The sequence below is a fragment of the Condylura cristata genome, unplaced genomic scaffold (genome assembly GCF_000260355.1).
Source record: "Condylura cristata isolate star-nosed mole 26May11 unplaced genomic scaffold, ConCri1.0 scaffold00002, whole genome shotgun sequence".
Lineage (NCBI taxonomy): Eukaryota > Metazoa > Chordata > Mammalia > Eulipotyphla > Talpidae > Condylura > Condylura cristata.
Genome location: NW_004567103.1, coordinates 69,090,597 through 69,105,201, shown reverse-complemented (window position 1 = coordinate 69,105,201; position 14,605 = coordinate 69,090,597). Strand labels below are relative to the sequence as shown.

The following is a 14,605-nucleotide window of genomic DNA, read 5'->3' as shown; positions in this document are numbered from 1 at the left end:
GAGCCTCTGGCCTGTACCCTGTTCTGTATGCACAAATAAATAAATCTTTAAAAAAAAAAAATCAGTACTCCTTATGTTAGTTTTCTGAGAAGTTACTTACACCTCTGTAAAACATCTTATTTATTTTAACCTCATATAGTTAGTAGTTTACATCTTACTTACTCTTTAAACAGAGAGGAAGCACTTTGCAGTTATAAATTGATTTAATAAAATAATTACTCTCTCACCCAATTTCCCACATATAGAATCTAGGATGTGAAATAAATTAAAAAAAAAAAAAACTATGCGGTAAAATAAAATATAATTTTATCCTTCTAACTGAAAATAAATGAATAAACCTAAGAAGTATGACTCATTTAGTGCCCATTGCTATAAGTAATTAATGGATTCACATTTATAGGTATGTTTTTTTTTTTCTTTTCTCTCTTATTTTTAAATCCCAGATGTTGATATTCTTTCACCAAAAGGCTTTCTGTGTGAAAATTAAATTGAAAATTTTATTTAGAAGTAGGCAAAACAACAGATGTTCCCTATCTAAACTGTCTACTTCAATTCAAAACCTGTTTTCAAAAAACCTAGATTTTACTATTATTACTGGTATATACATTTATTTTCTGTTTTCTCTGGGACAATTTTCATAATCATTTTAAGCCCTAAGCATTTTTATGACTGGGTGGGTACAATTAAATATGTTTTGCAAAATAAAAGGAATGAATGAATGACATAATTATTTCATAAAAAAATCATTTGCAGAAATGAATAACAATTTCAAACACTAAAGAAAATCTACTCTGAAATAGGTTTAAATTGAAACAAAGTGTCATTGAAAATTCAATTTTATGTAATTATAAAATGATTAAAAGTTGTTTTAATAAATGACTTAATCTTTATAGTTTAAAAAGCAAATGATTATATGATAATTTATTACCATAAAAGGAACATTCTACATAAATAGACACTTTAAATTTATTTTCATCTTCCTTTTTTACAGTTCTGCTTTACTCTACATAACCATCCAGTTAACTTAGGCATTATATGTCTCTGGTATACACATTTACTCAATCAATTGTACTTGCTTAAAGCTGTCATGCATTTTCCAGATTACACAACTTATTCTTTGCCCTAGAATAACCAGATAAATCAGTTGCCTTTTCCAAGAAAAATGAGATTCTATTGACAATGCCCTGGAATCCCATAAAATTGCCAATATACCTAACAGCTTTTCCTTATTTTTCAGAATAAACAATAAAAACAATTCAAAGGAATGGAATAACCTCTGTACTTGTCTCAGTGATCTTAGATATTTGCAAACTGTATTGTGAATATAAAGTGAATAGTGGGAAATAATGTTAGACACAAATCATGTAGTTACAGTAATGCCTCTGCTGTCTACCTGACTGTTATTCATTATTTGTAAAAGAAAGACACATTTAGGGAGAAAAGAATATAATATTAGAGTCAAAAGCCCTGAACTTGAATTTGTATGCAATAAACTTTGCCATATCCTAACATTTGGCAAATCATAAGAGAATGTTTCTTCATATATATATATATATATATATATATATAAAACAAATAGTAACATTTACCTAAAATCACAATGTGAGGTTAGATGGAATAAACCAGGGATATATGCAAATGTGAAACTTCATACACCTGGCTGTTGTTAACATTAGGAGCTTAAAAGTATAGTGATGCCTTTTTCTTCTTACTATACTAATTGCAATGAGTAATTTAGAGTTTTAGTGAATAATCTTTTACACAATAAGATAACATCCTGAATAGTTTTTGAGTAATGGGGAAAGGGCATAAATGAACTTATGGAACCACTTTAAAGGGACAATGATACTCAGTTGCTTGTGGTAAAGTTCAAATCCTCTTATTGTGTAGACCTGAGAATGACAGCAACTTCAAATGTAAGTCCTGAGAGTGAATATGTCTTTGTAATTTCCTCACTTTGGCCAAAGTTTAGATTCTGGGAGCTTAAATTTTCTTATCATCAGAATGGAAATAACTAACAATAAGTAATAATTTATAATAAGTTTCAAGTACTAAATATTACAATAGTACTTGCCACAGCAATGGCAGGCAATATTCACCATATAAAATGTAAGTAAATAAACCTGAGAGAATAAGGCTTGAGTCATGAAGAGTGACTCAAGTAGACTTAATTGCCACCAGAGTGAGCTACAGACTATTGGAGCAGACTATTGGAGAGATAACAAAATATTTGCTATTAAATGTTACAGTTGTTCTTTCTTTGAACAGTATTAGATCTTTAATTTTTCTTATGTGTCAAAGATGTGTATGTATATATATACACCATGTGTGTATATATATGTATATATATATATATATATATATATGGCATATACACATGTATATACAATGCTTTCTAAATTATGCAGTGAATGTAGTCATCTATTAGAGAATATATGAAAACATATTATATAGGTAATTTAGGTAATATAAATATTACAAACAGTCTAGAGTCTCAGGATATGGAGAATGGTAAATAGGCAAATTATTTCTAGGCTTCCTCATGAAAACTTGACCCAAAGATATCCACTCTTTTCCTCAGAAAATGTTTTACCTTGGAAGAAAATAATGGGAATCTACAGGAGCAGTGGATAGATCTGGCACTAGATTTTTGAAGTTGTTTTCACATTACACCTACTCTAGAGAGGGAAAAAAAATCTTTCAAGTAAAAGTTTAGGAGAGGAAGGACAGTGAAGTAATACAGAGGTCAAGAGTATAAGCTGTACGAGGAAGGTCAGAGAGTCACACAACATCCAAAGATGAAAGGATGGAATAAACTACAATTATTGCAAGGATTTGAAATTCTTTGATGAGTTCAGAAATGACTGTCAAAAGTTCACTACAGTTTTTCTATTAATGGAGAGATATATCAGTCCTTAAAAAGGTTTTATTCTAGAAGAACTGGAAAAACAATATATTCAGCATTTGAACTCATCAGATATGGAGCAGTTTTGGAAATGCCTGTTCTTCAATTTTCCTCCCAATGAAGTCTCTCTTTCACACTTTGATATCTCTTTAGTTTTTGCACATTTCTCAGTTTCCACTCTAGACATCGATTATCTCTTACTAAAAACACAATAGCAGCCACCAAGAGGCCATCTTGCTCCACAGTCCACCATCATTTATCCCCTTCCCATCTTCCTTAATCCACTACTAAACATCTATCTATAGTGATCTTTGCTATATACAAAGCTTACCATGTAGCTGCACCCTTCTAAAACCAAATTGTCTTTATTTTATGTATTTTTTCTGTTAACATAAAATCAAAGAATGTTTTCTATAAATATTAGAATGGTTTGGTTTCTATTATTTTAGTTTCATCAGTGTATATAGCACATCTTTCTCATTCTATAGTATATACTATTCACTTAAAACTGATTCTCTTTCATTTCTTAAGTAGTATTTTAATATTTGTTAAAATTATTGAATTAATAATTATTGAATCTAATGAGCATATGCATTAAATGTCAGTGAGAATATTTTATATTTAATAATTAGCTAAAAATTATAAAGAGTCTGGGCCTCCCTGGTGGCGTAGGGGTTGAGTCTCAGTGCTATCATAGAGGAGGCCTGAGTTTGCTCCCCAGCCAGGATGACTCACATGGTATAGCAGACCTCTCCTGTCTCACCACTGCTCCTCTCAACAGTGCATTTTAGTAGGCCTGCAGTTCTGCTTCCCATTCTGTCTCTGGTGAATCCTCTTACCCCCACACCTCTGGTCTACACACCAATTCTTCTATGTATAATTAAATCTTTAAAAAAAATTGTAAAGAATCTGTTAAATGGAAATAGTCTGTATAATTCTCTCATAGATACACTTGCTAAATTGTTACTAATTATCAAGTTACAATTAGGACAGAAAACTATCCTGCAAATTTTGAGATGTAGAAAAAAACTTTACTTTATCCAACTCATAGAGTTTTTAGAGAACTATTTCACATTATGATAGTGTGCTTGAACAATTTTCTATTAGGCTTTAATCAATTTCTCATGAGAAGATCACCTGACTGCCTGCCAAACTTGAGACCTATCTAGCATCTCTTAGCATGTCTCTGCAAGTGTCAGAAGTGATAAAATATTGTGGTGTGATGATTATCCAACCATTTTTCACTCTGTCCTATAAGGGATCTTGAAGAAAAAACTGTTGATTTGCTTTTTTTATAGAAAGGCACTGCTCTTATGGCAAGCTCGAGATAAATATTAAACACACTTGTAATCAATTTATTCAGTTACTTTAAAAGTACTTACCTGAGATGGGTAAAGAGTTAACATAAATACAAGATTACTTTAGTGGTGACACACTATCAGATTTATTAGTGGTACTCAAGCCGTCCTCTAATAGTATGCATGAATTATTATTTTTTTTTAACATGGGGGTTTAAAACCTGCACTTGTTGCTTTAATTGCTTTAATTATTTAAATAACTTCTACTTAAAAAATTCAGTATGCGGGCCCTCCCTGGTGGCGCAGTGGGTTACAGCACAGCACTGAGAATCTAAAGTGGCTTCCACATGAGTTCGATTCCCACCTGCCCCAGAGGTGACCATATGGTGCGGCAGACCTCTCCTGACCCGCCCATTGCTCCTCTCAGCAGTGTACTTCGTCGATCTGCCTGTTCTGTTCCCCACTCTGTCTCTGGTGAAGCCTCTCACCGCCCCTGAGCCTCTGGCCTGTACCCCAGTTCTGTATGCATGAATAAGTAAATCTTTAAAAAAAAATTCAGTATGCTTTCAAGTATAAGCATTTGATATATCTATATGGTTTATGACTACCCTTTTCCTATCCTGCCCCCAGGCCCTTAGGGAGCATGGAATTAAAGAGAAAACAAAACCAAAACCAAAACAAAATCAAAAAAACCTCTGGTTTTGCATTCACTGTGAAGAGCAAATTTAATTTAAATCATTTAATAAAAGCATTACTGACTGACCAGAAATCACAATATGCCAAAATTTACACAAAGATGTTAATTAAAATGCTATGTATTTAGAATTAAACCACTGCATTTACTTGTATATATTACTGCAGTTGGGTTTTTTACATTGGGAAAAGTATTTTCTTTTAAATGGTTATTCAATATTTACTGAGAACTTATAATTCAACTTCTGGGTCAGGAGGTAGATACAAACAGGTTTCCTGTCTTATTCGCAAAGCTTATTTCTGAAAAAGAAATATTCAAAAGTAAATAGATATAAGTTTGATGAGAGAGGTCAACCAGTCCTTCCCAACCACCTGTGTTTATTCTGTGCAAATATAACTGTTCTCCCATAAATAAAATGAGAGTCTCCAAATCTGTACATATAGATACATTTAAATTTTAATATCTATTTTGAATTTTTTCTTCCTAAATTTCTAGTTATCAGACTATTATGTGCAACATAGCCATAGCATATTACAATTAAGATTTAGCTTAATATTAAGTGGATGAATAATCAATTAAAAATTTCAATTAACAGCACAGATTAGAGAATGCAAAAAAAATACAGGATATTTGCGATTTTCAAATTGAATTAACAAACATATTTCTAAGTTGTAATGTTTGTAAATCTTTTACCTCTTGAAATAACAGTTTCTAATCCAGTTCCATTAATAAAAGCTCGTTTAATGGTTTGTGTTTTAATATCTGTCCAATATAAACGTTCTTCAGATGCATCGAAGTCTATCACAGTAACATCATCAATATCAGGGACTGTAAATGCCGTGATAAAGTTAAAATATGGATTATCAATATCCACTCCTCTGATTTCAGAACGCCTTGCATAAAGAAGAAATTTTTTCATTTCTAGAAAAGAAATAGAGAGTAAGTTTCCCCTCTAAGTTTAGCAAGTTTGAAATAGTCTACAAATTTTAAAATATTTTTTGACAATGATTTCATAGCTTTTTAATTCCAGAAAATCATGATTAAAAGTTGATCGAAGCATTAAACTGAGATACTTAATGGAAATAAATGTATACAAAAGCTTGTATCCTTACATCATCATTATAGTTAGACATATAAACAAAAACTCTCCTTATTTACAAATGCCAAAAACTTCAGGATTGATTTGATTTCAGAATTTCAAGCACACTTACATGAAATCTACAAATGTAAACTTTTTTATATAAATAACTAATAATGTTTCATTACTTTAATGCAATATTGAAATGATCTAGAAATTTTAAAATATTCCTCGTTAGTGAGTTCACATATTTTCAGTCTATGAATAAAATTAAGCATCGTTTTTAAAATCATGATTATGTCTTCCCTATAAAAATTGACTTCAAATAATGTTAAATAATGTTTTACTGTAAAATACTGTAAATCTTTGTAACTCACATCCTGAGACATTATCAATTTTACTCCTGTTGGTACTAATTTTGTGCTGTATTTATGAAATATTAGTAGATTAATTAGGGAGAGGATCACTGGAATTGCATGCTTTCATTGTTCACCTTGGAGTTATTGTTATTATTTGAGTTATATAATTATTGGATACAATTAATTTTTTTAAAAGTGGATGCATTACTGAATTAAGATTTGATGAGTGCATTATTTTTCATTGTCAAACATTTGCTTTGAAAATAAAATTACTGAAAATTAAAACCCCATAGTGTGATTTTCATTCACAAATTTTGTCAAATGTGCATTTAACTGTATTTTACAAATTTTCCCAGTTTCTGTATTGCACTACATTCTCCCTGCTTTAAGTTGATAATCCCCTACAAAATTACGCAAAAGCAATTTAGAAAAGCAAGGGGAGATTAAAGCTAAATACCTCTTTGTTATGCAGTTTAACTACATCATCATTTTTTTGATAAAACACTTTCACTTACAAAACTCCCTGTTCTGTAGAGATAAATTCTGCCAACTCACCAATAAGAGTCACAAGAAAAAAAGGAATATAATAATAACAGCTAAGGGCAGCATATCACATATGTAAAAGACTAGTCAGTCTCTCCATGAGTTGATGAATCATCATTAGATTCTAGAAATAATACCACCTCAAGTGTTTTTACAGGTGTTCAAAACCTCTTCAGTTTTACTTTGCAGAAAATCTAAATGCTAACACAATAAGAGAGAATTCAGTTTGGAGCTTAAATGAGAATTGTAAGAAATTTACCATAGCAGGTCTTCTTGTCAGTGGAAAGCTTCATCAAGTGGGGGCACACACAAGCAGCACTCCTATTATGATTGATCAGACACATGTGAGAGCAGGGGCCTTTGCCGTCATTAGCTGCACAGGGATTGGGAGCTGTAATTACACAGTGAAATATTAACAGTGTAGAAGGAGGAATATATTAAGGAACCTCGAAGGTTGACAAGGGTTATTCACTTAATGATTCAGAGTGAAGTTCCCTCCATAGTATCCATTACTAGGATGATTAATATGACAATAATAGACAATCATACACAGCAATTACACTAATAAAAACATTTTTCCTCCTCAAACATAACAATTAAGAAAACTCCCTCAATTTCCTTTAAGGTTAATGTAATGTATCAGATTGGCTTAGAAGTAAAGGCTTTTTAAGGATTTAATCTAAGACACAGTCAGGAATAACTAATTCAACATAAAGTAAACTCAGACTACAATAATCCAGAATATTGGGACCTTCCTTGGGTGTCATTTTCCTAATCTATATGTGGATTCCTTAGTTGTTTGAACATCAATTTGTAAAGGGCTTCCTAGGAAACTTCTTGCATGTATAACCTTCTATCAGGTGATTCCTCCTTGAAGAAATATTTGTTTTCCTTTATTAACAAGACATCTAATTCAATTTGCTTTTCATATTAAGTGATTCCATGACTAAAGTTTTTTTGGGAAGCACCATGTTATCCTACCCCACTGACAAACAGCCAGCTTGGACTAGCTCCTGGGAACTAGGTGGTGGAGCAAGGACTTTCTTCTGGAGAAGGAAGGGGGAGAACTCTTGTTCTGCAATACAACTTGCATCCTGGCACTACAGAAGTCATGGAACAAGATGCATTGAAGAGAGACATATAGAGACTCAGAAGAAACAAATGGGTGAGAGACATGAGGCTGACAATTGCAAAAATTATCTTCTTTTTGCCCCAGCTTTCTCAGAACTGCTTCTTCCAATTTCTTTCATATGATTCCAGAAAGTACCATAGACTTCAAGCAACCTTTTGAACCTGAGCCTCCTGGCTTCAAGCCAACCTGGCTTGCCTGGGCATTTGCCTATAAGAAGATGGCTAATTTGGAATATTCAGAATATTCTTCTCTGTGCACACTAATTCTGTTGATGTCCTTTCACACTAAGCATCTGCTTTGTCTTTATGCAGTGAATTGTAGAACCACACTATAGCGTTCCCTTGGTCTTGCACTAAAAGTTAGTTCAGCAGGCACATACTTAAATCCCAATTGAATGAATAAGCTTTATTCAAATTTAGAATGTTATATTAAATTGTGTAGTTCAGTTTCATCCTTTCATTCTTTTGTGCTTCTCATTTTGTCATCATGAGATTTGAACCTCAGTTAATAGCTATTTTCTTAAATCTCATTTTTATAGACTCTATAGTCATTTAAAGTCTCTAGAACAGACTGCTTAACTGAAGCACAAAAGAGGTAAATATTCTGATTCCACTAACAGAATTCCACTAACAGAAGGAATTACACCTTCTAACAGGAATAACTACAGCTCAGTAGAGTTAATATCATCCTGCAGTTTTGAGGAAGAAAGAATATTAAAAATCCATGCGATATTATATATAAAGCTTTAAAGGATATGAGAAGTTGCATATATATGCTTGTTAGTCTGCACATTATTTATGGATAGTTCACAATACATTAGCAGAATTAATAGTTTCAGTAAGACTCTGGGAAACATGAATCCCTAAAGTGTTTATCTGGATCTTTACAGAAAAGATTTCCTGATACTTGATATAAAGAAACTAGATCTTTTATGAGAAATTGTATTACAGAGACTAGTATTAACACAGAGATTGAGGGCTCCTACAGAATCAGTTGTATCTGATTTATTTGTATTCAAAAGTTAGAAAAACTGACTAGTCAATATACTGTTATAAGTAATCTTCACATATAAATTTCAAATACAACTGCACAGACTAGGTTCAAGTCATTTATCTACAATATTGACCATGCAAAGAACCTTGAAAATATACATGACACCTCTTTCTTACCTTTATACATTGGACAAATATTTATGAAATATCTAATTGTCCCATCCATCTTTAACACGTTAGAATATAATATAACAGTAGATAAGATTAGTGTATGGGCCAATTGTTTAAGAGCACATTCTCTAACCCAATGTACCAATTCTCCGAAGAGGTCAATGGCAAAATTTAGATTCTCTGTGTTTTATTTATTTATTTACTTATCTATATATTCATGTATGTATACAGAACTGGGATACAGGTCAGACTTGAGGGGCAGTGAGAGGACTCACCAGAGACAGAGTGGGTAGCAGAACAGGCAGATCAATTGAGCACACTGCTAAGGGGAGCAGTGGGTAGTTCAGGAAAGGTCTGCCATATCATGTGGGTCAGAATCGGAGCCAGGGATCAAATTTGCACTGAAGCAGCCAGCTTGCAGTACTACATCCTTACCCTTTTTGCTACCAGTGATGGCCCTGTAGTGACTTTTTAACTGATCCTATGATTCTCCATTATCTTTCTAACATACACCTTGAACTAGTAGATTTCTACATTGCTTATGTCTGCATCACACATTGGCAAGCATATTTTTAAAAGGCAAAATGGTAAATATTTTCAACTTTACTGGCTTTATAATCTTAATTATAAGTATACAAGTCTTCCATTGTTGTACAAAAACAGCTACAAAACAGTATATGTGGATTAAGGAATGTGAGTATATTTATATAAAATCATATTTACAAAAGGTGTACAAGGCTAAATTTCAACTGAGGGACCTTGATTTGTCAGTCTCTGAGTTGGGGCATAAGTATTAGACTCTCGGTAACTATGAATTACATACATAGATGCACACTACATTTTTTCCCCTAAACTTTCTAGGGTATCTATTATTAGGTTAGGCTTAAAGACATTTGGATTAATGTGCATGATCATCTCTGTATGTGGGTATATGTTCTAAAAAAAGGCAGCAATTCAAATATTTAGAAAGTGAGTTAATCTAAGGTACATCATAACTGTAGCTGAAAAGACTAAATAATGCAAATACTGTATAGGAAAACCAAATGTTAATTGTGTAATCATGGAAGACTGATGCTGTTCTGTGAAGAAAACAGTATCATTAAAAATAATTTCATATTTCATATAAACTGTTTAATTGCAGTCCATTTCTCACCAGCAAAAAATAAACACTTTAGAGCCAAACAATTATTTTATCCATTAAATTCAAATAAATACATGCAAATGTTGATGCAATAAAATATGCCTAATATTTATTTCCCTAATAAAGCTATGCTTATGGCAGAATGCCAGGATGCAATTTGTTGCAGAGGAGGAAGATATTTTCCTCCCATTCAGTCATTTTTGATTGTAACTAATATTCATCCTTTTATTCAGCTTTATGGGTATAAAAGTCATTGCTAATATAATAAAGCAACTCATCTACATTATATTTTTCCTTTTAGAAAATAATTTAATACTTTCAAGGGAAGGAAATTTCATAAGGATCTTGCAATTAAATATCAATCTGAAATCCTATTTTCCTTTGACAAATATCTTTAAATTATAATTTTGCCATATGATGTAAAAGGACTAGATTGAATTTCTTATTTAAAATATACCCATAAACATATACACAGGAAAATATATGTTTAAAAAATTATGTTCTTACTGTTTTAGCCTTACTATATTCTAGCAATACTAGATATACAGGAGCTACTGTTATCGATTATTTTATGATAAATTTTATCCTCTGCTATACTTTGATGAAAAATAAAATAAAATGTTGAGAAAACTTATTTGGTATTCTAGAGATAACTGTACTTCAGAATAAATAAAATTAAAATATTGAAAATACTATTTTCTTATATGAAAATGATACATCAGTATTAATTAAGAAACTAAAATTTGGGTGACAGTATATATAACTGGACCAGGAGACACAGACTATGTTATGGAGGAGACAAAAGGAGGAAAAAGTGAGTTTTTTTGTAACTGTGAAAATTTCTATAGATGGAATGTGGTAACAATACATCCTGGAAAGTGGCATCACTCATTTCTCCTCCTCAGTGCTCATTTTCTCTTTCTTTTTTAAATCAGGCTTTCAGTACTGCACAGGTTCTGACACCTAATTATGGAAACCTTACAAGTTTACTCAAATTTCAAAAATTTCTTGCTTTATAACATCTGTCTTTTATTGTACTTCAGTCAGAATTCTCATTCCTTTTAAGTTGCTGATATCCATTAGAAAGGTGGAAGAAATTTTCAATTAATTACTTCACACCCACCTTCTGTTTTTAGAAATATTAGCATTTTAAAATAGTGCGCATGTCAAAACAAATTTCCTACTGATACTATTAAACAGTGAGAAAAACAATTATTTTAAACACAAGAATATGTAATATGTAATATACATATACACACAAACGTGTGTCTACTTCACTCTGTTTCTGGGTTTTGGTTGGCTTTATAAGGGTATTATCATATATAAAACAGGTATATACTTAATATCCACATTTGTCAGTCACTGTGAGTTTCAGGAATGAAGCCCAAAGGGGCACCAAAGTAATCCATCTTTGAAAATAAAATGACCCTTAAAAAATTACTAATTTTATCTACAAATACTTATTACATCCTGCTGAATTAAATCCTTCTCAGAGGGAAGAAGAATTTATTTAAGAAGAGAAAAACATCTTGTCCTTAGGAAAAGCTGGTGGACAATGTATGTGTAACACTCTAAAATCAAGGTAACAGTTATATACTAGAGTTATTTTAAGTAAAGTTTCCAATCCTAGAAATAAAATAAAGAGGTATGGAAGAAAATATAAAGAAACAAAAGGGAAAGAAAGGAAAGGAAAAGGGAAGAAAGGAAAAGAAACAGAATGGTAGAATCTTTCTGGATTGATGTAATAGTTCATCTCCAGTGGGTATTAAACACAATCAAAGTGTGATCAAGAAAACAATGTGTAGGATGAAAAGACACAGAGATGTATGGCAAACCAGCCTTATGGGAAAAGGAGTCCACCAAATAAAGAAAGGACTATTTTCTTCAAGTTAAAAATAACTCCCCTTAGAAGCTGAATTCTCATTTTCCCTCCCTTTCTCCTTCCCCTTCTCTTACCTATCTTTCAGTATGAATACTGACTTACATATAGTACAACATGCATGTGCTTTCGTCTCTGTGTGCTATAGATAGACCAATGCATTTTATCTTTGCAATGATCCCATTTAACAGATGAAATTCCAAGGTAGATAGTGTTCATGCAGTCAGCATATGATAGAATCAGAATGTGAACCAAACTGTCTTCCTCTAGAATCAGAATGTGAACCAAACTGTCTTCCTCTAGAATCTTCTGCTTGATTACTAGTCTCTCCTAAACTGATTTATTTGATTTCATTTATATTGGGTATTTCAAAATATGTTCCTATTGTTTAATATACTTTTCAGTAAAAAAAAAAAGACTTCTAAATTCATATAGATATGTAACTTTAAGCATACTCAGTATCACCACAATATTTGTAAATAAATCCACTGAATGTACACTAAATAAAATACAGTTTACCTTCCTCCATGTAGCCAAATCTAATATGTGTATGTCTTTAATTTCCTTGAATTCTTTGTAAGAATTAATGCTGTTCACTACTATCATCTTGAAACTCTTTCCTTAGGTTTTTATTTTCCTCCTGCTGCTTTGGCTAGGAATCCCTTGGTTATTTTCTCTTCTATCTGCATTCTTAGTGTTGATTTGGTCCAAGGCTCTGACCTCATTTTATTTTCTGTTATAATCTTAAAAAATCTTAACTATCTTCTTGTCTTCAACCTGCAACTGAATGTCTACCTAAGTGATAGGCACTAGGAATAACCCATACTCATTGATTGTATAGTCTGAAATATTGTGCTGTGTCCTAGAGTACATCAAATTCAACATATGCAAAATTTAAATTTTCAGCTTATTCTTTATGCCAATTATCTTTAAACTTTGAACTGCAGTGTGAACTATAAGTTATTTATTAACATAGTAGAGAAAAAGTAAATAAAATATATTATTTTAGAGCACATGAAAATTAGTTGAAAAACAAATTTTAATGTCAATATATAAAATTTCATTGGAATATAGCCACGCTCATTCATGTTCCATATGACTGCTTTCATACTACAACAGAGTTAAAAAGTAGCGACAGGGACCATATGGCCTACAAAGGCTAAAATACTTACAGTGAGGCCTTTGACGGTTGTCTATTGAATCTTCCCTTTATCTACTCCCATGGTTTGAAAGTCTCACTTTGATTTTAATGTCAATTATAGAAAATGGGAAACTAACGACATCCCAAAAATCTTCCTTCTCTCTTTAAACTCCTCATAAGCTTCTATAAATTATTTTATTAACTTCACCTTTAAGTATATCATAACTCTAGCTTCCTTTCTGTTCTTAAAACCACAGCAGTCACCTCCTGAGCTATTGAAGCAGCAACTTTATTAGTTTCCTACCTACAGTCTTGTCATGTCTCTTTCCAATCTATTCTTATATAGATTAAATCAAGCAGATTTCTTGCAGACAAATCTGTATTTATTCCCTTTAAAATATACATTTTTTAAAGATTGTATTGGCCCTTCCTTTTGGTGCAGTAGGCTAAAGCATAGTACTTCCAGCTGGCTGTAGCTGATTCAGTGTGAATTAAATCCCAGGCCAGAGAGGTGACCCACATGGCACAGCAGACCTCCTGATCCTCCCGCTGCTCCACATAGCAGTGTACTTCGTCAGTTTGCCTGTTCTCCTTCCCACTCTGCCTCTGGTGAATCCTCTCACCTCCCCTGTACCTCTGGCCTGCACCCCAGTTCTGTATGCATACATAAATATTAAAAAATATATATACTCATTTATCTTTGTGTAGTAGAATTGGATTATAGGCTAGAGGTACATATGTGTGTGTGTGCAAATGAAGTCGTAGGATTCACCAAAGACAGAGTGGGAGCAGAACAGGTGGGTCTTCTGAAATACACTGCTGAGGGGAGCAGTAGCTAAGAGAGGAGAGGTCTGCTGTGCCAAGTGGGTCAGCTCCATTTCTGGGGATCAAACACAGGCTGTTTTAATGGTAGCACTCAGACTTAATCCCTAGACCACCAGGGAGGCCCTGAAAACTATTTTTCATGTTTTTCTCCTTCCCTTAGTTCAGTGGTTCCTAAGGCATCAAAAAGCAGTACCTCATCAGAAATCATTAAAATTGCAAGATCTCAAGTCATTCCCCAACATTACTTAATCAGACTCTCTGAGGTGAGGTGGAACCCATAAATTTTTATTTTATTTAGTTCACCAGGAAATTATAATGCACACTCAAGTCTGAGGTCAGTGGAATCACTGGTCCTCTATTATATTAATGGAAATTCCTTTGCAAGAGGAACATTTAAGTTACTCATATTCTAAACCATGCCCAATCTTGCTTCCTATTTATTCTATC

General features: G+C 32.5%; 1 protein-coding gene across 1 annotated transcript in view; it reads right to left on the bottom strand.

Annotated features, from left to right (window-relative positions):
• The window catches only part of LRP1B (low density lipoprotein receptor-related protein 1B), a 1,583,276-nt gene that overhangs the window by 467,964 nt on the left and 1,100,707 nt on the right, over positions 1-14,605 (bottom strand). Inside the window, exons 13-14 of the mRNA XM_012727834.1 lie at positions 7,137-7,268; positions 5,591-5,818 (exon numbers count right to left, since the gene is read on the bottom strand). Coding sequence (XP_012583288.1) covers positions 5,591-5,818; positions 7,137-7,268 — 360 coding nt within the window. The remainder of the gene's footprint in view (positions 1-5,590; positions 5,819-7,136; positions 7,269-14,605) is intronic.